Source organism: Falco naumanni, chromosome 2, assembly GCF_017639655.2.
Source record: "Falco naumanni isolate bFalNau1 chromosome 2, bFalNau1.pat, whole genome shotgun sequence".
In the NCBI taxonomy this organism is placed as follows: Eukaryota; Metazoa; Chordata; class Aves; order Falconiformes; family Falconidae; genus Falco; species Falco naumanni.
This window is the reverse complement of record NC_054055.1, coordinates 71,929,144-71,955,220: the sequence shown is the minus strand read 5'-3', so window position 1 is coordinate 71,955,220 and position 26,077 is coordinate 71,929,144. Positions and strand designations below refer to the sequence as shown.

At 37.5% G+C, this 26,077-nt stretch overlaps 1 protein-coding gene across 9 annotated transcripts in view; it reads left to right on the top strand.

Moving 5' to 3' along the window:
• Positions 1-26,077, top strand: part of UBE3A (ubiquitin protein ligase E3A) — a 54,951-nt gene that overhangs the window by 5,779 nt on the left and 23,095 nt on the right. For 3 of the 9 annotated variants that reach the window (XM_040584805.1, XM_040584801.1, XM_040584804.1), the window contains 4 exons: positions 4,162-4,229; positions 11,426-11,572; positions 12,215-12,333; positions 15,789-15,833. In XM_040584805.1, the coding sequence (XP_040440739.1) occupies positions 12,314-12,333; positions 15,789-15,833 (65 nt within the window). In that variant the 5' untranslated portion in view covers positions 4,162-4,229; positions 11,426-11,572; positions 12,215-12,313. Of the gene's footprint in view, positions 1-4,161; positions 4,230-11,425; positions 11,573-12,214; positions 12,334-12,955; positions 13,037-13,682; positions 13,859-15,788; positions 15,834-26,077 lie in introns of all 9 variants that reach the window. The other 6 variants (XM_040584806.1, XM_040584800.1, XM_040584803.1 and 3 more) reach the window with 4 other exon arrangements.

Genomic DNA, 26,077 nt, shown 5'->3' with positions numbered 1-26,077 from the left:
CACAGCAGAAGATACTGAACATTACTGGTCCTAATACAGACCCCTGAGGGACACCACTTGTCACTGATTTCCATCTGCACATTGAGCTGTTAACCACTACCCTCTGAATGCAAGCATCCAACCAATTCCTCATCCACTGAACAGCCCACCCATCAAATCCACATCTCTCCAATTTAGAGAGAAGGATATTGTATGTGACTGTCTCAAAAGCCTTACAAAAGTCCAGGTAGATTACATCTCTGGCTCTTCCCTTGTCCATTTATGTAGTCACTCCATTGTAAAAGGCCACAAAGTTGGTCAAGCAAGACTAGCCCTTGGTGAAGCCATGCTGGATGTCTTGAATGACCTCCCTGTCCTCCATGTGCCTTCATGTGCAATACTTGTATGACATACTTAGGTCACAGCTTTGAAATTAAGACAAAACTAAAGTGTACCAAAGCCTGTAAGGTACATTGTCTCAGTTTGAAACCCAGTTGGTCTTGCTGGGCCTCGCATCAGCCAGTGGGATCACAAGCAGAAAACTGTGGGACTTGTATTTGGGTTTGGTAGTTGTTGCATAATTCGTTGGCAGTGATTAGTCCACATCATCTGCTTTTCACTCTGGTGTCCTGTGGGGACTGTGGCAGGACTTCTGCTGTCTTGACCAAGCTAGATTTTCAGGAGTGAAGCTAGTTCTTTGTCTTTCCTTCATAGAAGAGACCACACTTCTGCTCCCTTTGGTGGACCCCTTTTTGGACTTGTTGATAATCATTACACCAAAGAAATTGGTGAAATCAGGAGATTAGAATGACAAATAAACACCTCCTCTCCCTTACCTTAAGGAGCTGTGTGCAGGGGAGCCTCAAGAGCTATCTAACATGTTGCCAAGCTTGCACGGTGCTGAGGGATGCCAGACTTGTCCAGGCAGCCAGGCTCTGGCACTGCTTGTGTGCTCCTGCTCTGGTATGCTCTGGGACCCAGGTTGCAGCAGCTGCGGTTCAGCAGGCTTGGGGTGTTAGAGGGTGGTGGTGTGACTCTTAAAGGAGCTGAACTTCTAAAATGGGCTGCAGGTCAAAATATTTCAGGAAATGCTACCATAGTTGTAGATGAGTTTTTTCTTTTGCATTATGGTTATTCATGTGTTTGAGCTGATTACTTCAATGCCTAAAATATTTTGATTTTAAAGTATCATGTTTTTTGTTATCTTAAAAGAGTTCAAAAACTCCTATAAAGCTAGATAATACTGAGGAGGTCTATCGCTACTTCCAATATGTTTTCATCTTTTATTTTTATAGCCTTATTCAGATAATGATTCAGATAATGATTTTTGTTTCGAATTGTGGTTTAGTATGTGTATATAGTCTATGTTATTTTTAGAAAGTCCAAGGTATACTAGCATCTAGGTGTGTTTCAGCTGTTGTAGCAAAACTTAGTCTGTTGTGGACCATAGAAATACATACTTATAGTCCACACAACCTGCAAGTTCCATCAGAGGTCAAGGGCACAGGAGGATGCTTCACTTTCACAGAAAATAGTGGTGTTTCTTGGTGGCATTGGTCGAGCCCTTTACATTGTAAGGTGATGATAAATATTCCATTTGCATGGTTCCTATGACCTGAATATCTTATTGAAAGAAGGGTGTTTGTGAATAGTTGTTTATTTGGCTAATGTTGTTAGATAAAAATGTCAGTTGTGGAAGAAAATTATTCTCATTTGAAATTATGTTAACAATCTATTTTCTGCTCCTGTGTTGTGACAGTTCTTGGGAAAAAAAAAAAAGTGGGAAACATTGTTTAAGCGCCTGATAGGGGTGATTTCATGATGCCTTTCATCAAGCCAGACATAAGAGTTGCAGAGTATTTTCTGTGATCTATAATTAATTTCTTTAATATTTTGCAGTTTTGTTTGCTGCCGTTTTGTTAATTCAGTGGCTTACCATCTTTGCTAACATCATTGTGTGCCTTGAAGTCTCTTCCTTGTTGAAAATGTATGACACTGTTGTAAACAAGCAGCTCTTGACTCAGGTCATGTGGCAGATCAAGATTTCTTTAGGTTGAGTGGAAGCAATAGTGTTAGCCATGCTTTTAGTCACATTTGCCATTTGCATTTTTTTTAGGCAGATGTGGCTTAATGCTAATAAGTATACTAAAGGTGAATGTGAAAGCACATCTGACTTCATGAAATTATTTTCATTCCTTTTAGACATGCATTACAAATTTTGTATTGCATGTTGGTGGTTGTGTAGCCTTTGAGCAAATTTTTTTAGTAGACTGGAGAACTCCTGCTCTGCCTTGGTGGTAGCTGTTGGGGGAGGACTGAGTAAAGAGAACTGGAAGTCTGGGAACCTCAGTTCTGTGCTGTTGGGATTTCTTGCTTTTCTGCTGTTAGGTACATGTTATCAAGCGAGACCCTTGTCTCCATCTCCTCCAACTATGGTCTTGTTTCTTCTGTAAATTGTACTGTCTTAAACTGCATAGCTTCAGTTATGTTGAGAACCTTTGTTTTCACTTCTCCTATTGCTGGGCAATAGTCTTAAGATCCCAGATGGATGTGTGTGTTTGATAGATACTTTTTCATGCTGTACTTTGTGTTCTGCTCGTACTCTGTGCGTAGTGAATGCTGGAGCTTTTGTACCTTAGCAGAGAGTGAGTGAATTTCATAGGGATGACATTGCTCTATGTGTGTACATGAACAAATATATATGTTGGAGTTTAAGCTAGAAGCTCTGTGATACAAGCTGTGAAATTGGTCACATTGCCAGAATACTTTCAACTGAGTTTGCCTAATGGCATCATTGTGAATGAAGAATTATTCTTTAGTAGAATATAAGGTAGATGTTCTGTATTTCTGTTGTTGGTGTGGAGTAGAAGTGCCACCTCCACATAGGAAAATCAGTTACTGTCTCATTGTTCAAATAAATTTATTCTTTTTCTTCTTCTGAAAGGTAGTAAAGCTTTATTGACACAGTTGCATAACATTAACTCATTAATCCTAATTGTACATAAATCCACATAATTACCATAATTGTTTGTTGAAATAGCAATCTTGTTTCATGAAACAGGTAGGGTGCCCTAATTAACTTTTTTCTTTAAATAAAAAAAATTGTGTACGAACTGTTAGTGCTTTAGAGCTTTACTGGCATGACTGATGACTGTCAGTCCAGGATCACCCCATTTCACATCCCTGATAAAGAATTGGGCCTTTGGTATTGGATGGGTTCTCTGTGGTTTGACATCTTTTAAGAAAAACCTGAATGTACTCTTAAGGTAACCAAATCAGGGTTTCCTTGATGGGAACTTTGATCTATATTGGAGATAAGCCTAAATCAGCTATTTGCTCTTAATAGAGTTTTAGAACCAAGAAACTTAAGTATTAAATCTTCACAGTACTGGAAATGTGGTAGTCTGTGCCAAATGAGTAACTCTTTGGAAAGTAATTACTAGATTTCTTTAGTTATATGCCTGTATGCCCATTTGTCACTTTTTCCCCCATGAAATGTATTGTGCTTTTATGTATTTGTTGAAAACATTTTGAAGTCAGTTTTAGTTGTGTGTCTCTTGTTAATTATGGCTTTCCTGAAAATGAACAATTTCTAGAAAAAACTTACCAAACTCTAGCAATTTTATGCAGCCAGGACAAAGATGTGGTTCAGTCTGTGACTTCTTTTGAGTGTTGGGTGTGGGGTTTTTCTAATTATAAATACAAATTCTTTAAAAAAAAAAAAAAGGGTGGGAGATGGGGAGGGGAAGGAGAAACCTTGCCAAAATCTTCAAGATAAAGGAAATGGACATTTGTAAGGAACTGGATGAATGGAATTGTAAAACTATTGCATCGCTACAGAGGAAAGAATAAGAAACATTGTGTGTATGGACTTTCTGCTTTCATAGTTTCCCTGACATACTAAGTATTTTCTGATGTGGTTTTTATGGGAAGTATGACTTAATTTGGGAAGTCATGTGGTTTAGTTTTAGGTAGTCCTGCGAGGAGCAGGGCGTTGCAGTCGGTGATCTTTATGGGTGCCTTCCAACTTGAGATATTCTGTGATTAAGTATGTTTCCTTTAGTTGCAAACTTGTGACTAATTGGGTGGCCATTCTTGATTGTATTGTTTTGAAGATGTATTGAGCTTCAGATTGGTATGGAGTGTAGTGCAAAAACTGAAATGTAATGTTTTGCATTATAGGTACAAGAACTGTAGAAGTCCATTTTAGAATTTGAAAGGACAAGTTTCTGAAGCTCTGGAAAGATATGGTATGTTTATGTTTTCACTTATATTGTGTGTATGCTAATAATTATACTTTTGTTCCCTGATTTAAAAAAGAAAAAAAGTTGAAAATAAATTCAGGAAGAGAAGAAACACACGTTCATTTTCCCCCATTTCTTTTGACTGTGGTCTTTTACTTAGGCATAGTTGTCTAGAAAACTGAGTTATTTAATTTCTTTTTCTCATAGCGAAAATAAATACTGATGATACACCATTGATGAATTCCCTTTTAATTTGTTTTACAGTTGCAAACAAACTCAGTTTCACCGTCCATCTATTTCTTCATGGATTACATAAGAATTGGTGCTGTTTCTGAAAGTTTGGGGCGGGGGGCATATATGCTTATATATGCTTATAAATATGCTACTGAGCATATTTATAGTGAGGCTCATACAGTTTTTAGGTATGACTTGAAAAGTAAGTTCAGAGCTACTAGAAGACTTAAGCAAACATCAGTGTAAGTCAAATTTGCAAATTGGAGTCTTAGAAAATACAGAAGTGGAACCTTCATTACCAGTGCCAACATGAGCATGTGGTATCTCTTTTTGTCTAGGCTCTTAAATGTCCAGCCAGCTTAAAAGTATGTACATGTATTAGAGCAAGGTTGGAACCTTAACTTGTAGTTACTTTAATTTCTGTTTTCTAAGTTTATTCTGCTGTAGTCCTGTGGAGAGATACGTGGTAGTATGGAACAGCTGCACCACTCTAATGTTGCTTAAGTTCTGTGGTTCTGCAACTTGTTACACAGAGAATTTTTGAAACTTTATGCATTGCTGCATTCAGGAAAAAAATATGTATAAGTACATTTTTCAACCATATTAAATAGGTCTGTTAATGCATATATAAAATTGTATGTAGTTCAACAACTGCTTCTAAGCTATGTGTGTACTTTCTTGTTTAAACACTTAAAATGTGGGGAAGAACTCATAACTGCAGATAAAGAATTTTATATGCTGTAGGTTTATGTCTAGATTTTTCTTTTGAAGATACTTAACATAAGAACATATTTGAAGTTTTGAAATCTCAACCTTGCATAAGGCTGTCTTTTTTTCTTGGTTAAGTTCTGTTTTGTAGGAAGCTATAGACAGGAGATAAAATGACTGATTCTAAGCTGAAACATTAAATATAGTGTGTGCTAATTAAAAACTGTAAATCTCTTGAAGATATAGTGTTAACGTTATCACAATCCAGATGTTCCTGAGAGAATTGTATAGATTGGTCCTTTACTCTAGCAGGCATCTGGCAGGTAGCGTATATTCAATTTTGTACCCACAGCACCACTGGGACCACCCACCTGCTTCTTGCTCTTCAGTTTCAATACCAGTTGTGTATATGATGGCTCTTCAAACTGAAGCCATTATTTCTGCTGGCTGCTTTTTTTTTAATGTTTAACCACTTCCCACTGTATGCATAATCTTTGTAAGGGTATGCACTTCATAAATTGACAAAGAATTCCCCTCTAATCCCCCACGACTTGTGAGTAATAAATACTAATGGAACATCAGAAAAGCTGAATGTTATGCTACAGGATTGCATGATCGCTTGGTCTTAATATAAACTGCATATAAACAAATGCTGAAGAACTTGGTGAACAGCAATATACTTTACGTGGAAGGCTGCATGAAAGATGGGTAGCAAAAGAAAGCAAATAACAAAGCATAAGTAAAAAGATAGATGGAATAAAAGTTTAAATATTAAAGCTGAAGTGAAGCTGTAAAACTTACCTGTTTGGAAAATAACTTGATACCTAGCCAGTAAAAGGAGGGCTACTAAAGGAAATTTAAATAGATGATTGGATTTCACTCCAGATGTAGGAGGGGCTTTCCATTCATAACTGCACATCGCTTTGGAGGGAGCCTAAAGTAGCAGGCATGACTGAGATAGAAACAAGTGGTTCAGCTGGAAAAAATAAGGAGTATGTGTAGTGGAAGAAAAATGAGTTGTGGTCGAAAGGAAAAATGCAGAAGCTAAAGATAATTTCAGGCTTTCCCCTTTTTACAAAGGTGAAGAAAGTACCTCTATGATCTGCTGAAATATCAAACTGAAAACAAATGTTGAAGGAAAAAATCTGTGTTCGGAGTTGTGGGGGCAGTTGTAGAAAATGAGAATTACACATTGGCCTTTAGCTTTGGGGTGAGGGGAGAGAGTGGGAGTGAACAGTAGACCTTTTTCTCTTGCTTTGATTTGTGAAATATTAACATCAACGCAAATTGATACGTTGTATCAAAAAGTATACGGGTATTATAGGGTGAAGCTTTTAAAATCTGTAGTTGATCTCTTTATATTCCAATGCACTGTAGTCTACCTTTATTAAAGTCAGTAACTTGTGTTTTTACTGAAGTATGAATTCTAGAATGGCACCAGCTTTGATTTGAAGATATAAGCAAATTCAGATCCCCACCCCAGATAACTGACTCAAGTGTTAATTGATCTCACTACCCTGCATGTTTTTGTTCCTACTCTAATTTGTATTGGTCAGCCTTCAGTTTCTAGTCATGTGAGGGTTTCATATGCTTGCTTTTAATTGGAAGATCTTTTCTATGTATTTCTGTGCTATGAGAGGACTTAGTTTCTTCCCGTATCCATATTGATTAGCTTGAATAACTTGGAACTGTTTCCGTTATCTAGTCACAAGGCACTCTCTATCTTCATGCTGTCTTTGTGGCTCTTTTCTGCTACTTCTGGAACATTTTTGAAGAATAGCAAATAATTGGAGAACTGGGCTTAAGTTTTGAATATGTCTGATGTATTTTGTGCAGATGAACAGACACCTTTCCAGGAACCCTTCATGAGTCATATCTGTTGTCCTGGCTGTAGTAACTGGGACCATGTGTGCATTTGCTCATCAGTTGTGACTGCCTTAGTCACTTTAGGTTGGCATTTTCCAGGATAGAACCCAATTCCTTTGGTCTTCTAACTATGTAATTTTGTATTTATCGTTATTAGTTGAATGGTTTGGTTTACCAGGCAGTGGGAAAAAAATCATATAGATGTCTTACTACAGTTTTTTTGCAGCTTTTTGGGAATTTATTTTATCGGGTTTTATTAGTGGCTCGTTTATTTTCCTTTAGGATAATTGATAATTCAACCTGGTACTAGCTGCATGAAGAAAACTTCTGGAATCTTATGTCTTTTCACGTTTTCTGTGTTGGAAACAGCGTGCAGTCAACAAAAGTAATTGATGTTTCCAACCATATCAAGAAATTAAGTCTCAAACATGTCTATTAATATTTTTTTTTTCTACAAGTGACAGTTGAGATTGAGCTTAGGGATTTGGTGAATATTCTATAGTTTCTTCCAGGACACTTCAATCAATCTTATGTTATAAAAGGCCAGTTTTCTTATTAGTTGTTGGTTCCTTGTTTGAAGTAGTAAGCTAGCTAGGGTAGTCCTGAGGGCACCTCTTACTCTATAGATGATGACTGTTTCATCATGGTGCTCAAAGTCATTCTGGAAACATATCAAATTCATTCTTGGGGGATTCAGAGGGATTCTTCAGAAAACATACAAAGGTTTCTTCTTGGGGATGGTTATTTTTGATTAAGCAACTCAAATTCTGGCACTGAAAGGTAAGGAAGATCATGTACTACTTTGTACAGGTGAATCACCTTGTTTTCATTAGATCATCTGTCAAAAAGAGAATCTTAAAAAAATTTGGATCAAGGATTACTCAAGTGTATACTTAAAACTCTTTTGTAAAGGAAACTTAAATTCTTACAAATACCACCTCCCAGGGTAAACCATCCTACAGTCAGGTCAGTAAGTTGTTTAGTTTAAATAAGTGTTCTTCCTCTCAGGGATCTTCCTAGACCTCACATCCTGGGTGTTAACTGCCAGATTGCTGTGCTGTCACAGAAAATGAACATCAAATAATGCAGAGAAAGCGATACGGTATATGAAATCCATGTAAGTGACAACTTTTGATTAAGTGATTTGTAGCTGGAATTTTTTTGGCTTTATTTTTCATTGTTTACAAATAGGTACTTACATTCTCCATGGTATGGCTTTAGGTTCTGTATGTTGAAGCTGAGGACCTCTTCTTGGCTCATGTTTGTGATTGCAGACTTTCAAGATTAAATGAAATAGGCAAAGAGAAGATCTCATCAGGCTATGCCACAAAGTTGCTTTTAGTCCCTTTTGATGCATCTGAACTTGGTTTCTGACTTCTTATTCTTCCAGTCATTTATTATTTATTTTCCCCCTCTTTTTGAGTCAATAAGAACATTTTTTTTCAGAAAATCTGCACTTTTTCCATCTTGGAGAAATGACTGTTGTCTCACACTACTGCATAAATGTTATTTATCCTGTTGCCTTTCCATGAGGGTTGCTCCAAACCATGCAAGGTTCTTCAGGTACATGGTGTGAAGGCAGGATCTTGTCTATTGTCTTGCAAATTACAACGGGTTGTTGTAGTCCTGGTTGAAGCTACCTCTTCTAAGCAGTCACTAGGCAGCTATAGATGTGTCTGTACTGGAGCCTACCCAGTCCCAAAGAGTCTAGCAGCCATCTCTGGTTTCTCAGACATACTCCAAAGGCACAAACCTTGTTTGATACCTTCAGCTGCTATGTGTGTCTGTGAAAGCCTAAACTGTAAGCCATGCTAATCATGGCAGTGAAGACCAGAGAAATCTGTCTGAGTGATAAGAATAAATGTCTGTTCTGATGCTACTGTTCCTACCCTGTAAAAAGTAAGTTCTACCCAGAGATTATTTTTTGTAAGCAGTTGGTTTAGGTCAGTTTCCTATTCTTCATAATGCCCTTCATGATTTTAGCATATTCATCAGTGTAGTTTCCCTTTCCCGATCAAGTAGTGTTCTTTGACTTTTAGACCAGTCTTTTTTTCTGCCTTGTTTGGATCCAGCAGTCAAAATGTTGTTCAAACTAGATTCAGAATAAGGTATCTTTGATGGCAGTCTCCTTCACTACTCACCCCATGTTTCAACATGCTGGTCTCTTTACCAGCAGACAGTACTCTGCTGATGGGTGAATGAGTAAGGTTTTAGAAAAACCAATTCTTTCATCTGTGCTAGGGAATCCTTGCCAATCGTATTCTGTCCCACAGGAGTGGTGGCAAGGATAGATGGGGAAAGTAGTACAAAGCGGTAGAAGGGGGAAATGATTCATTAAGATTTCTTGCGTCTGGATTATTGAAAATAGCATGAGATTTTTAGACCGTAGTACCATAAATCTAGCTTTAAGGTATCCTGTAATGGATTAGAAGTGCTGCAACTACCGAATTCAAAGCTCTAATTCACAATATATTAAATATGTAGAGGCAAATTTCACTGCAAAACTTAGATCAGTTAAATTCAGCTTGGTGAGATTCATACCAGTTGGGATACTGCCTCTCTTCATGGAGCTGCTGTAGGTACTATGGTGGTGTGGTAAATCTGACTAACAAAGTTGGATCTGTGTCAGGCCTGGGCACAAATGTGTCTTGGCCAAGATTGTGGACTGCCACCTCAGAGTGTATTATTTAACATTATAAAATCTGATGTTTTTTTAATCCAGCACCGATACTTCATGCATTCCTTCACTGTTGACAATCCCGTTCATGACTTCTCCCACATGAAACAGCCTCAGGAAAACCCTGTTTTACGAAGGTTGCTGTCAGCCTGTTGTTCTAACATGCTTCCATTTGAATTGAAGACTACTGTAATTAGCTTTTGCCTGTGGTCTGCGTGATACAAGTCTAGGGAGGGAGTGATTGATTTGGTATCCAGAACATGAACTGGTACTTCCAGCAGTCAAACAGAATGTGGATTTCCCAACCAGTGAGGCCTTAGAGGCTACACCCCTGTCCTTCTTGACCAGCATGCTAGAAGTTACTTGGGTAAAGCGCTAGAAGTGGTGTTAATTTCTAAATGCACTTTTACAGAGCCATTTCACATCAGTTCAGAAAGCAGCAAGAATTTAGGTTTAACTTTAGAAGAAAGCACTGCCTTAGAATAAGTATCTGTTTCTTTAAAGCTGAGACTTGCCTGAAAGTGGGCATTGTCAGGTCTCAATCAGAATGCCATAAGCAGTGTTTTAAGGCTTCTCAGTTTTGCATCAGCATCTTGGTTTTTGCTGTTTGCTTTTCGTAGAGCTGATGGTCAGCAAATATTAATTTGAAAATTTTTACCCTGTTTGTCACTTAATGTTGACAGATGAGGAACCTTTTCAACTGACTTTTATTCATTGTACTGTGTTTCTGGCATTGACTTGTTAAACTTTGATAGTTTACACCTGCAAAACATAGGTACTAGAGAACCTCTGTTTTGTTTCATAGGTTTTTGGTAGTCTGCTTTTTTTTTTTTACTTTCCATATCTCAACTGTACTCGTGTTTAGATGAGAAGACTCAAATATTACTGCTGTTAAAATAATTAAATGGCACTTCTCCTGCCTTGAGGAATATACCCAATAAAACTAAAAAGCATCATTCCACAACTACTACAAATTTTATTCTGTTGCAGAGTTTGTAGCATGATGGCAAATTGTAGTAAAAGGACAGAAGTCAGCAGCTTTTCTGACAAACTTTAGAAAATAAAGGGCTTTGCTTCCCTATTAGTGATTTTGTATCTATAACAAGTCAAGAGATACAAATTAGCATTAAAAATGCTTGATTCCTCAACAAACCTAAGACCTTTTGTAATAGATTGAACTGAAGCATGAAAGCTTTTGTGGATGAAAGATTTATAACTATCTGTGCTTCTCTTGGTGTTTGTATCAGGCTGTTGTGACTGTGGGTGTTGTAGAGACCTGTGGGTGTGCCCTCAGTAGCTCACTGGCCTTTTTGGACCCTGCTTCTGTATGAGGCTTCTGCTGCATGGCAACAAATGTGGGGCTTCATCTGGGTTAGAGCTGCAGGAATAAACTTATCAAATACTGCACAGAGGTCTGTCTTCATAGCTACCTGCTGTTTAGAGAAAGTTAGATAACTTTTTTTATTCACCAAATACAGTAATAACACTTCAATTGTAATCAAAACTTTATGTTAACAGGAAGTGAATAATGCTGTTTGTGATCTGACTGTCCATCAGGCCGTTTTTCTTTACAAACTTTGTCCAGTGCACCGAGGAGCTTGGGTGGGAGAGAGAATGGGGTGAATTGAGTGTTGAGGGTTATGGTTGGAAATATTTTATCAGTTAACTTTAGAGTAGATAATAGCAGTAGGTAAGAGACTAACTGGTTCCTTTTCAGCCATGGAAGCAATCAGCTGGGGTGGTCCCAGGGCGCTCTGGGCAGGAGTATTGCTGAGTGATCATTGGCTGCCACCTGCGTGACAAAGTAAAGGACCAACCCTTCAATTTATACCGGTGGAGCCAGATCATGGGAAACAATTGACAGGTAAAATACACTTTTGAAAATTTAAGGGAGAGGAGAGAGTACATGTGGCGTGAATGGAGCAAAGAACCTAAAAGTTTGGCCACAGATGGCAAAGACTGCTCCTTTGAAACTTTCACATGGCTTTAGCTTGCTTCGTTTTGGGGAGAGGCATACAGCAAAGTGCAAGTTACATGTTGCTCCCCTGGGAACACAGAGCCTCATTAGGAACCAATATTGAGTTGTAACAGGGAAACAACTAATGGAATTTTATTTTATTTAGAAATTACAGTTTATATTTATGCACATGCTTCCAAATCTTTGAATGCTTGATTTTGGGTGCTTTCTACTGGTCCAAGAGATGGGGTTTGGTTTTGGGAGGGGTTTTTGAGGCTAAAAATAAGTTAATGAATTTTCAAGTTCACCAGTTGAATGTACTGGTTAGTTACTCTAAAAACTTACTCTAGTAAGTAGTTCTGCTTGTTAGTTACTCTATAAATCTTAGAATGTCATTCAAAAATGAATTGATTTTTGTGCAGTAGGTCTTAATCTTGCAGATAAAACAATGTGTAGCATCAATATTGTTCTTGTGTTTTATGATGTTTTAGTGAACTAGCTGAAAATAACTTGTAAGGACTTTTAACTGAATTATTTTTACTTATTTAGAGTTGTTAAGCTTATGCTTAGCCCAGCGTGATACAGGACTGGTGTGACAACTCATTTTTAATCAGTGACTCAAAATTGTGATCACCCTGATGTCACCGAATGGCCACAGCTTGTAAAAGGTAAGCATACGCTTATGTTGTTTCTCAAGATCCTTTTTAGTATATTGTTTATTTTTAAAGTATTTAATTCTGTATGACTTGAAGTGAATTCCATAAGTATTATTAAGGTATATTGTTTATTTAAGATAAGTCAGCTGGCAAAGTTGACTTACCCTCTTGCTTAGAGTTATTTCAAAGCTTACTTACTTGCCTGCTTTTAAAATATGAGCACGGTGGTGGTCCATGGTATCCCTCCTAAGAGCAATGCTATCACTTAAGCCTCCAGTGGTTTTTACTGTCATACTGCAATTCTGTATAAATGGTTTAGCATACTTACTGAGGCAAATTGTTAAATTTTTTGGAGTATTTGTCCAGGAGGCTTGATGACATTAAAATTTGTAGGCTTGCATATCTTTACTTTGCTCTCCTAGGGAGGTACAGTGAGGGTAAAAAGGAGTGGCTTGCAGAATGGAGAAGTTGCTCCCTGTGTTACTGGAAGTGAGCCACCATTTGAATTTGCTAGCTCATACTGCAGTATTCAGATTAGCTGGTGTCTTGTGATCAGTATCTATGATTAATTCAAAGCTGAAATTTATAAGAGCATTTGCTCTGAGATTTTCTCTGAACGGAACTCTTGTTTCAGATTTTAGGCGTGATGAAAGGATGTCTTGCCATACTGTATAGTTGCTTTTCAGTACTGTTGCCTGCTCAGAGGAATAACAAGGTATCTTGTTTGTAAACAATTGGGCATTGCAGAGTAAATAGCTTCTCAACAAGCAATTACAATTCCTGTAATTAGATTGATCTTTCACATTGTTTCCATGAGTACTAAAAGCTCATTTTATTTAATGCTTACATTGTCATCTGAGACCTTTTAAAATATGGTTAATAAGTGCAGTAATAGTTCTGCAAATCATAGTTATTTTAGGTCAGCTTCTGTTGTAAAAAACAATAAGCTGAAGGAATTTGATCCCTGTTTTCAGCAGAACGACTTACCTTAGAGGACCAAACTTTTTTTTTACTTAGCCAAGTTTTATTTTTTCTGAACCTTCCTGGAACTTGTTCTTACATTGTCTTGTAGAAGAAACCTTATTTGCAGAATAGCACGTACAGAGCTGCAGTGTCTGTTCAAAGCCCAGATAAAACTCACACAAATGATAAGGATAGGAAAATATTTTGGATATACTGATAGCTGTGTTTACGTGTCTGTACTGCAGATCACTAGGCTACCTTTTTTACATGCTAAGTTTAGATGCCAGTCTGCTCTTTTTCTGTAAATTTTCATACTGCTGTGTATTTTAAAGGCTCAAAGTGATTAATACTCTTGATGTTTTTGTTTTAACACTGCTATTTCACTTGTATTTTCACAGCAACTTAAAGCACTAGTCTTACCCAAAGCTTCATTGTGTTGTATTTCCTATGGCTAAAAGAAAGATAGCAACCGCCTCAAACTTCCAAGCTCTTTGCTCAGTTTCTGAAGTCCTGGATGTGAATAGTGGAGCTAGCCAGTATGAATGTAAACACTCTTCTTTCCAATGCTCCTCAGGTTGTATGGCTTCTAGCACTTACATGTTTGGGTGAATAATTAGGGGGGGAAAAAAAGGTTCTTTTCTTTCTAAGTATCTAGTGATTTGGTTTGGTCACTAGAGTTGAAGGGAAATTAGATTTTGATTTGTTTTGCTGTTGAGCATTATTTTTGTCAGCAACTATCTAATCAGTCTTTAATGAGTAAGGAAAGCATCATTTGGAGGGAGTAAATAGATGCCAGATTTTGAGACTGGGTAGTTTTTCTGTTATTTTCCAGTTAAGCGGGTATTTGCGTTTTAAGCATGAGTATAAAGTTAGTTTGATAGTAAGTTCAGAGTTCTGTCCCTAGTGTCAGTTGAATTTTATAACTTAGTGAAATATAAACAAGTAACTTCCTGTGTTCTGCATCAGCTGTCACTGCACATTATCCAGCTAGCCTAGGAATTTTGCCTGCCAGAAATGCTTTCTAGGCACTGGGTCTGTTAATATACTACAGTTTGGTAAAATCCAGAAAGTTGCTAAGATCTTATATGTCAGTAAAGGACTAAGATTTTAGTAAAAGATTTGGAGAACAGTCCAGGATTTAATAGGAGGGACCATCCAGTAAGGTAGTGCAATAAAACATAGGAAAAAAAGGAAATGTTTCAGGCTGCAGGTGGAGATTTCCATTAGTGTTTAGAATAGTGTAATAGTCATATAGTAAATAGAGAAATTCCATTCCTACAAGCAATGATTTCCCTGGTAAAGCTATGACAAAACCTGCTTAGCTGTGCTGACTGAAGTCCCCTAGAAAACTCTGTTTAAACCCGCAAAGTGAGTTCTATTTGCAGATTTTAGCTCGCTTCTGTTTTGAGAAAGCTCTGTCATGAAAGGCATTTTTGTTCATGTAAGCTACAGAGTTTTACTGCAATAGGCTGTGCTCTATTTCCACTTCTTGTGCAGTGTATCCAGTTATATCAGTTCTGGTCAACTGTATCAGAATCTAGACCCATGTCAGGGTTGGATAAGGTTCTTCAGAATATGATTTCAAGGCAGCTTACAGTGATTGAAGTCAAAACTGCTGCATTCGTACTGCCTTGTCTCCTGGCTCATACAATTACAAGCTGGATCTGGCTACAAACTGTCTGGGTAGCAGGAAGTCCCAAAGAGGAAAAAATAATCTGCCTAAAGAAAACAATAATCTGTCTAAAAAAATAATAAATTAGATGTTAACTTTTTGAATCAGTGCTCACATGAGGAAGAAGATGGGAATAAGGAGGAGCTAAACAGCTATAATTTTAGCCTACTTAATTTAATACGGAACTATACCCCTTAAATTTGTAAATTAAGTCAAGGGGGTTGGCAAGCTGAATACAGGTGCTACTAGGGTGTTCAAAAATGCTAGGCACTAACACCTAATTCTGAATATTACTGGCTGATCTGTTGACTGGAAGGAAGTAAAAGAAACCTGCCTGTGAGGCTTATGTCCATAAATTCAAGTAGAGCGAGACATGAAATTTGTTTTGAGGTTCTGTTGAGACCTGCTTTTGAGCTGCTGCTTTTTAGAGTCCAATTGTGCAGAGAATAATCTGTTGGTAACAGTTGAGCACTGATAAACCTTGAGTATACGTTTTGGTTACAGAAGTGGTTACGAAGAATTAGCCCAGAACTGGTGCACTATACAACCTGAATACAGAAGTACTGCCAGCAGAACTCTTCCCTAATGGCTGCTGTTGTGTAAGCTGTGGGGAAAAAGTGCTGTCTTCCCTAGAGAAATCTGGCTTAATTATATTGTCAGATTTTATGTTATGAACTGTCTTCTCGAGTTTGGACAAATGTGCAAGCACATAAGAGTCAGTGCTTTTAGTGGCAATAATAAATCATCATCACTTTCCACCTTTCCTAATTCTTCATATTGTAATGACTGAAAGTAACAAAGAATGCTTAAGGTTTTGCATCTGTATCTGCAGATCACCAGGAGAACCTCACTCTGAAAACATTGAAACTAGCCGAATGTAAGTAAATGAATGGATGAGTTTGGTATATCATGTTTTAAAATGTTTTGACCGTATGTAAGTTACTCTTGCACCTTTTTAGAAAAAAAAAAGATGACAAAAGCTGAGCAGAACTGTGGAATTACCTTAGAAAATTTCAAGTTAATAGTTTGCTATGGAAAAATAATTTTAGGCCTCTGTAAAAACTGTGTGTGTGTTTTTTGTTTTTTTGTTGTTTTTTTTTTTACTTTTTTTTGGAGAGTGAATCGGTTAAAGGGGAAGTTCAGAGGTTTAACGTGAACCAGTAGATGGTAGCATAATACAATGCCAGAGATCTTAAGGCCTTATATTCAGACTTGACAGTAGGGTGTAATTTCTACCTGCTATTCACTAACATCTTGCATGGGTTTGAAGGCACTTCAGTACTAAGGCACAATGCCTGCTAATACCTGTTGTGGCAGATGAATTGCTGCGCTAAGAGGAAAAAAAAAAAGTCTGACAATTTGGCAAATTTATACACTAGTTACTTTTAGAAATGGAAAACTGGACTTCTTTCATTGAAGGGTATTCAGGTAGCATCTTGTTCATAGTTTTGAACCATGTTTTGGTCTGTCTTCATTAGCCTAGAAGCAAAGTTGTGATAGGCTGAAATGTTCATTTCAAATTCAAAAATGTTGAAGGTATGAGAGGACATTTTAAAAAAAGAAAAAAGTTATTGAGACTTTATTCTTCTGTGAGTTAGCAAACAAAGATTCTTTTCGAGCTATTCAAACCATCCTGTTACAGAACTCAAATAGAGAAACTGTAAACTCTGCTTTTCTGACTTACAGCATGAGTTCCAAAATAACAGAGGGAGTGTAGCCCAATGTTAGGGTACTGTCTGAGGCTTCAGAAGATCTGAGTTCACTTCTCTTCTGGCCATAAACTGTCTCCTCCACACCCTCCCTCCACGTGGTGTAGGATTTTACACACTGTGGGCTGAATGCCAGTTTCAGAATGTTTTGCAGGCTAGGGACATAGTGTGAATTGCTCAAGGACTTCTCCACTGTAGCTGCCCAACTTGGGGAGGAGCAAAGCTGAGGTAAGCCCCTCTGCACTGGACTGCATACCTAACCTTAAAAGTGATGAGAAGGAAACAAGGAACGCTTTTCCCATATGTTTTTACCAATTCACTGCAGTGATTCTTGTACTAGGAGGAGCTTTTCTTCTGGGACAATGAATTTGCTTTTCCCTCTCTTATGCCATCTGTTACAGAAGTGCCGTCTGGCTCCCTAGGAGTACAGGTTGCAGGGATCCAGACCTGAGAGGGGACTGGCTGTTGCTATGTGGAAATGTGTTAGAGGTTGCAGGGCAAAAACCCTGTCATGATCCCTTCCGCTCCAGCCCCTGCTGCATTGCGTTTTATTGTTCCTGTGGCAAGTTGAGTTGAGTTCTTTTGTTTTCCTGGCCTAGCCAAAGGGGGGAAATCAGGCTGTAGACTGGAGGTAGTCCACTCTGGATATTGGCAGTTGGACTCGTAAGGAAAGATGTGTCAGAAACAAGCAACTTGATGGCTGTGAAGCAAACACTCTGTATGGAAGGCAGTACATTTTTTTTCCTTCTAACAGTCTGACAATTCTTTTTTTGTGCGTATATTTTGTCCTCCTTAAAATTGAACCTGAAAAAATAATCTACAATAGCAAGGTTTTCTGTGTGAAAGCTTAATGGGATATTTTTTTTTCTGGTGGTTTGGAGTTTTTGGGGGTTTATTTTTTGTCAGTGTTTTTTTTGTGGGTTTGTTTTTTTTTCTGCAGCGTGATCAAGAGTTGCCCTGACTAGGTAGATTTTGGGTGTCTGTCTAAAATAGATGTAAGTCAGTCAAGCTGTAGGGATTCATGTGTTTTGAGTAGTAGCTAAACAGTATTAATGCATGTTATACTGGCAAAACTAAGTTTTTTAAAACTGTATCACAATGTGATGTGTACATCACCTACAGAGAATTTCTGCAGTCATGCTGTATAGCTGTGCTTGCCACGTAAGGTGGAATGGCAGGCTGGGTAATACATTGTGACCTGCAAGCCTACTGTGTAGCTAAAATAGTTACTATGTTAGTTACATGCCTATAATTCGTTAGTAAATGCGGGATTTCTATGAAGTGTTAAGTTATTTACACAATGAATGGTTAATTTGTTTTTACTCTGGGTGGCTGATGCAATTGCTTCATTTGTTTCCCTGTTTTGCATTGCAAAGCCTTATACCAAGAGCCTAGTCAGGTATGTTTCACAAGTGTGAATTAAAAATAATCTACTCCTTCAGACTGTTATGCAGCAAGTTCTTCAATGGATAAGTCTTAATTATCTCAAATTTTTCAAGTCCTGGCTCTGTGTGATGAACATATTGGTGCTAGCTCATAGTTAGGTGTCTTTTTTTTTTCCTTACGTTTGTCCAAGTCTTTGAATTTTTAAGATCAGCATCTCCTCCTGTCTGGTCCTGTCACAGGTTTGCGTTAATTTTCAGATTCAATTAGTATAACTTTTTTAAAACCTCTTTAGCACTAAATTACACAACTTGTTTAACAATAACTTGACTACTTAACAGCGTGTGTATTTTTACTGTACATACTGTATGTTGTCACACATCAAGGCAAAGGTTTGGGTATTTTGACATGATGGCTTTCTGTGCATTCATCTTCTGGTTTTGGAGGATGGGATGCTTTGTGATTTTGAAATTTCTCTCTCTCTTTCTAAAGTCGTTGAACACCCACCCCTCCCATTTGAAGTCTTGTTGCAGTTATAGTTGATGAATAGTGACCTCACATTGGAGTAGAATTGATAGCTGGTTTGTTTCCCTTGAAAGAATGGAAAAATAAAAATTCTGCAGCAGCCTCAAAACATGCCAGAAAACCAAATTACAACCATTGCAAATGAATACTTGTACAGTTACTGTACGTGTGTTTCATGATACATACTTTCAGATGCCTTCCTAGTGCTTTCTAGACATAGAATGCCTTACTTTCCTCAAGGCTGAAAACACAGGTGGGTTTACATAACATAACCACAGGATGCTGATTGTGGCCTCAAACCTTGTCACATAGGTATTTTTTGTGGCATTTGCTGGTGGTTTTATCACCATTATTGGGAGGAAAAGATATAGGAAGTATCATTATCTACACCTGCAGCCTTGTACTCTGCTACACTGTGATCTGTCTAGGATGAACTACAGAATTTCTTCTCAGAGCCCCTTGCAATGCATCATTTGGCCAGGCAGTGATTCCTTTGAGGAAACTTCACCGCTAATATGACTGCATTGACTCTACTCAAGAATTATTACGTTTTTAAATTTAGCAACTACTTAAGTTAGAATTAAGTGTCTGTTTTACCTTTGCTTCCAAGAGCAAAAGCACAGTAAGATAAATAGACTGAATTTTATAATGATTTGAAAGAAAAGGAATTCCAGTTGTTGCACTAGAAAATGTAACTGAAGCAAATGTATTACAAACCTTGGTTCCCATGGAGCTTGTTGGATGCTGTAAATTTACCAGTTAAAAATAAACAAAATGAAAGCTTAAAGAGTAGATATTTCTCTCTGGAGGTGTCTAAATCCACAAATGCTGGACTATTCTTAAACTGGAAGCTCAGGTGTTTAAGTCTCTGATCAGTATTATTTGCACTTAGTTTCTGTGTGATCATGGTCGTCATTCTAGGGCTGTGTCGTGGAGAATGAAGACATCGCAAAAGAACACTGCCATGAAAGCCTAACAAAAGAAGTGTTCTGGAGTTTTTAATAACTTGAAAACAGTGGTGTGATTGCCCCTTTCCTGTACTTGGCCTCTTCTCTTCCAGGTTGTACAAAGAGAATACAGGGTTGATCAGCATTTAGGTCTCTGCAGGTCAGTCTTACAAGTTGCAATGGTCAGTCCTCTTACATGAGTGTCATGCTTTCTACTGCAATACTCCAGTGGTCCAGAAGTAGACAATCAGAATCAGTGGCCTCAAGTTACTGTCTGTATCTTTAATATTATCTCTGCAGTGAGATATCAAATCTCCTTTCTTTGGATGGCCTGCTGATCAGAATATAGTGTATAAATTCCATACTTGACAAATTTAAGCTTGCTCAGTAGAGCACAACTTGAAGTTTAATTGTACTTGCTTGAGTGGTAGGACTTCTTTAACCAAGGGAAAACAACATGGAAGGTACTAAAGAATATGGGTTTTGCTTAAATATTGATAAATATTATTTGTTTTGTCCTGAATATAAAAGACACTGAAGGATTTCTCCAAGTATGTGAAGTTACTGTAATTTCATTTCTTTCCAATAAAGACAAAGCTGGTCTTACTGTGGCCTCACAGCCACTACAGAGTAGTAGAGTTTTGGACTCCTTGCTTGATAATTTAGAACAGAATTTGGAGAACTGTTGAAATGTTTTGTGTGGTTAGACATATCATGATATACTCTTTGGAAGTTTAATAGCTGGTAACAATTACGTACATTTTCTTTTCTTTAAAATATTAAGAATAACAAATCTGTTCAGTGAGCGTAAGATGCTTTGAGTTTAGTCAGTCCTAAACTTAGTAGTAAGTTTATTTCAGCAGTAATTCAAGTTACTTTTCTTTGTAGTTAAATAAATTTATGGCCTTATTTTATGACGGCTGTATTTCTCCCTGCCTTTTCAAAAGGCACTGATTCTGAAAACGTGAGCATGGTATTTAATAATCAAGTATGCCTACAGTCATTACCATTTACATATGTTGATAGCTTACAATAATTGCCTAATAATTGTTTCCCTGTAATCAGTTATTTAGTGGCTTCAGGCCTGTAGTTATGTTTGGTTGGTTGGGGGGCAGGGGCAGGATTTCTCCTGAAATTGCTTGGGTTGAAAAGCCAGGGTATATTTGACGTGTTATTCATCTCAATTTTATGGCTAATTGAGAAAGTTGGAGGGATCACATGGGTGACAGGGCACTGATTTCCTTCTTAAGGACAGGTAGGAACCAGGGTATGAAACCAGTTGGCCTGTGGAATGACATTACAGAGTCCTGGAGCTAACAACCTGATGAGGAAAGGGCAGTAATGAAGGATGCTTTCCTAATAGGACTGTAGCAAGGTAGTTTGTGAGTCAAGACTGAGATACGTGCTGTGTTCTCGACCCCTGTCTCTAGCTCTCTTTGTGCATTGCTACGTAAAGCCAGTACAACTCTTCTGTTCTCAGGTTCGCCCTTCCTGAGGAAGTGCCATGACTGACTTTATCAGTACATGATGTTCCCAGAGGCACAGTAGATCTAGAGTATGTGGTGAGGAGATTGGTCTCTTGGGTGAAAACACTACAGTCCAAGGGGGTTCATGGTCTACACCCCAGCTGTTGGGGTCTACCATACTGGAAAGAATGAGGTTTGGGAAATGCAGGCTCCATGCGCATATGCATTTGCCAGCATACGTTCACTGGGGTGCCAGAGGCTGAGGTGGGCAGAAAGTGTTGCAGCACTGCTGGAACAGAGTGCTCAGCTCCAGCTCTGGGTGGAGCGTTTGGCAGTGGCGTGTGCAGGCCACTTCAGAAGGGACTGTGTGGGCAGTGCTTTTACTGGAAGCTTGTCTTCTGTAGCACTGCTGTTCTTAGTCTGACTAAACAGAAGCAGGAAACCAACATGTAAGGTTTGAAACTGAAACTCTCAGAAAACAGTATTTAACTTCACAAAGATGTCCATCCATAACCTATATTTTTTTTAAAGTTTTTGATCTGCTGGTCATCTTGCTTCCAAAGTGTAGTATAATTGTTGCAGGTGTGTAAGTCTCTATGCTCCTGTCTGTTAAGCCATATACTGAAGTTGTTTTGCTATTGGTACTAGAAGAACTGTTGCCTGTTTTCTTCCTATCCAAAAGACAAACATAATTTTTCCTCTAGTTTCCATGCACATTAATACTTCTGGTGAGTATTTTGCATTAAGAAAGAAAACAGCTTATGAACATTTTGGCACTTCTGAATTACTAGCAGGTTTTTTTAAAACAGGCTGTTGTAAATTTCCACTTACTAAAATTTGCCATTGTGGAGCAATGTGAGACGTCTGTGTAGAAATAACATAAAAGTAGCTGTGTCCCAAGCAGAAACAATTCAGAAATATTTTATACTGATATTTCTAGACAAGTACGAAACTTTCATACATATTTTTAAAATTAGGTAAACTTGAAGCAAAAATGATGCATTTATACGGATATTTTTAGCTTCAGACAAGTTTTGAAACTTGGATGAAAAATCTTTGCTTTGTAGGTGGACTTTAAGGAATTACATACTGTTTCTAAAATTCTTTAAATGCTTAAACTTCTGATTTTCTCTGTTACAAAAATTTTCTTTATGTAGCATTTCTCTGTATTTAGTATAAAAAAAAAAAAGAGAAATGCAAATTAGGTGCTGTTACACAGGAACTTGTGAACCAGTGCATGCAATATCTTGTTTTATATAGGTTTTAGACATTCAAAAATGACTTGATGATATAAAATGCAGCCCAGTGCACCTTTGCCTAAGTATCTAGAAAGACAGAGGCTCAGCGGTGCACACTTCTAGTGATACTGCAGTTTTGGCAGCATTTAAATTACAAATGCGAAGTACTTATTATCTGGCTTTTTAGTGGTTAAAGAACAATCTAAAAGCCTAAAGGCATTCTTTTTTCTTTAAGTACTACAAAAGTGAGTGAATACTGATTTATTTTTAAATATAAAAGTCTGCTTGTGAAATTGTTGGACTTTGGGAAAGGAAGATGACATCGATTTTAGGTGCCTCTCCTCACTGAAGTGGTGTGTCTTGCTTGAGGAGGTTATACAAGGCCCGCTGTGTGGGAAGTTACCCTTAAGGCATAAGGATATGCCTGTGGTATGTCTGTGAACTGTTTACAACTGCACCTACACCCATGCAGTTTCATACTTGGATGTACAACAGCAGTGTGAGTCCCTGCAAACATATATGCAAGTCAGTCACTGTAGCCTTAACTACACTAGGCGTCTGTGTGCTAATGTACAGTAAACCAGTCACCGAGTTTGTAAGGGACAAGTTATTCCTCACTAGAACCCTATACAGGAACTTAAAGGGAGCTGCAGTCTTCACTGTGTAGCAGGAGCTAAGAATAGAGAGGGGGTTTGTGTTATCTCTCTTGGTGAAGTTTTAATGCCTAAGGCTAAAAATTTAAGTTTTCTGCATACTAAATGAGAAAGGGAATGTAAAAAGAGATCAAGCTTTCACCTCTGGAGAACGTAGAAGGTATGCTACATTTTTTTTCTGGATAATATAGGAAATGTGTGCTTCTGGCACTGGACAGTGACAATAATTCCTCAATTACCCCCGTGGGAATGTGGTATGGAATATCTTACTGTTCTGTAACATCACTCATTGCCTTACTTGGAACTGCATTCTCTGTAAATGCTTTCGTGGGTGGACCTTGGTAAAGGTTGCTCTTATGGAAGGCTCAGTAAATTCTGTTCTACCTTCTGTCTGTATCCTCACTTTTAAGTCTCCACTTTTTCTGTTTTTTTAAATAGTGTATCTGAGGCCATGTCAAAAGTCTGTGGAATAGCCATCAGGAAGAGATGGAGGGAATTTCTAGTACTGTTGTATTCTAATACTGTTGTACACTATTGTTAACTTCCATAGTTGCTTTAAAAAAAAAATCTAACTTTCAGTTGGACCTACCATCTCTAATAGAATTTCACAGCACTTAATGCATCTACGGCCATGAGTCAAAATTGAAAATGTTTGTAGAAACGTCATTATTATAGGCATGATACAGTTTGAGAAGTAATTGGTAGTTAAATATTGGAAGCAAAAAAATATTGAGGTCCTCAGAATTTAACTGATAGACAAGTCTAAGCTTAGCTTTATCTCTTGGTATCTCAGATATGATTTGTTTAAAGTGGAGTGTTGTTTAATATAATAAAATGCCTTGTTAATATATCAGTGTTTATACATTGAAACTTTACTCAAACTAGTTATTACATAAGCTAGAAAGGTGCGCATGCCTCTAAGACTTAACAATTTCTCCCATTTGAAAATATAAGTTCTCGCTTAGGGAATTGGTCAGCTTTTCACAATCTATTTAATCTGATTAACAACTCTAGATGCTTTAAGTAAATTAATAAATACACACACACCCCCCTAATATATATACACTTAGAAAAGCAGTGAGAAATAATCCATATAACATTCGTAGGTGTATTTCATGGGTCAGAAGATTATAGTAAAAAACTTGTGATCTACCTGTAGACTGCAATGGAGAAATAAAGATTAAAGGAAAACGTGATGAGGAAAATGATAGCGTGTATATGAAATAACTGCCATTTCCACATGCGCTGTGGAAAGCATGATCAGTGAGAGAGAGGGAAGAAAATTAAAGGGACAGTAATTTTCAACTTCAGTTGGAAAGAGCTTTCATGAAGGCATCAAAGTAATGCATAGGAGAGACTGCAAGAGGAGTAAATAAGGAGCATGTTAGTGAGACAGCTGGCCATAGCTCAGGTGTAAGAATTCAATATTAACCAAGAAAGACTTTCACATGATCTACTTATCTGCCTACAAATGACAATATTTTACACTCTAAATCTGAAGGTCTGAAATATGAAGTCTTGGCATTCAGAAATAGAAGTCTATGAGATCATGTACTGGTCTAAGCTGTATTAAAACACTTGGTTTTTTAAAGCCTCTATACTAAAAGCTGAAGTATGAAAGACATTAAAAAAACCCTTACATTTTTATATGCATGTGAAAAGAGGCAGGTTTTCCTAAGTCTACATATAAAAGTTGGGGAGGGTAGAACTCTTTCCTTGGATCAGAATACAGCTATTCCCTGTTTATACAGCAGTGATTTTGATGGTATTGCTCATACTGCTTTTTCATTTTTTTTATGGGCTTCCACCTCTGTCTCAAGGTGCCAGGGAAAGCTTTCTCTTCAATTTTTTTTGTCTTTGAATGCACTGAGGCATTTGGAAGGTCAGGTAGCCATTGAGGTAATGGTTTTCTTTGTAAGAAATACTTTCTTCTCTAGAATCATGACATCTTGAAGGGTCAAAAGGAAGGAGCAAAGGTGAAAATTGCTGAATAATATACACATCAATAGTTATTTTCAGAACTTGAGGATATTCTCCCTTCTGAAGCAGCTGCTTTGAAACTCTTTAACACTTAACTAGCCGGTATTAACAGCTAGCTGCTGAGTAGTACCAGAGGGTACTGAAGTAGCACTTCAGTTCTCATATACTTACTTGTTCTATGCAGAATCTGTACATACACTGACGTCAGAAAAGGCAACTTGAAGTTAATATCACAATTTCTGATGGGAAATCTTGCTTCCCGTGTTTTAATCTTTATAATGCTGTATCACTAAAGTTAGGTAAAAAGCCTGCATGTTACAACTAATCAGAATGTTTGTAAAGTTTCATAGTTGATATTTTTCATTAATAACTTCCCTTAATTTAAGTGAAGGTTTGGGGGTTTCTTTCCAAAATGCAATCAAATATGGTGCTCTTGGTGTTGCACGCAGCTTCTTCTGTCCCAGTTACCTGCAGCTTTACAGCAATTTCTTCACCATTTGCATGTTTCTGTAAAAGTCTGTGACCTTATTAATTGGCCAATTAAATTTTTCGTGTGTGTATATATAGTACTGAGCACACTGACTTGTATAGCAATACAGTTGTAATTCCTCAAAATACACACTTGCAATGTATAATTGCAGGAGAAAGGGAGCTTTTTTTTTTTTTAGCGAACTATACACCTTGTTAAGCTGAGGAGAGATACATTTAGCCTTGAGCTCATCTGTGATCATTGTTTTGTCATCAGTTTAATTAACCAAGGAATATTTTTTTCCTGCAGATTTAAACAGACTAAATATCTGATCACTTAGTCATCTGGAATCTGGTGGTAAAAAAAAAAAAAAAAAGTTTAGATTTCTGAAGGGTTTATATCCTATCAGTGTCGTATTGATAGTATTACTAAGAAAATGTCTGGATCATTTGTATTTCGTGCCTTTTCCCTCTGTCAGTGGCAATCATACCTCAGTACTATACATCAGACTCAATCACCTGTATGAGATCCAGTTCTGTTTCATTTGCAGCCTTGCTTTGCATCTAAATTCCTCTTTTTCAGTGACAATAGAGATTGTTCAGAACTGAAAAAGATTCTATACACTGTAACACTAGAATGTAAAGCTAAAAACTGTGCGTAAACAGGATTTACCTTTCACTTATGTAGGACCCACAAATTAAATTGCGAGTTAAATATATTTGCATTTGTCAAGATGAGAATCCTGCATTTT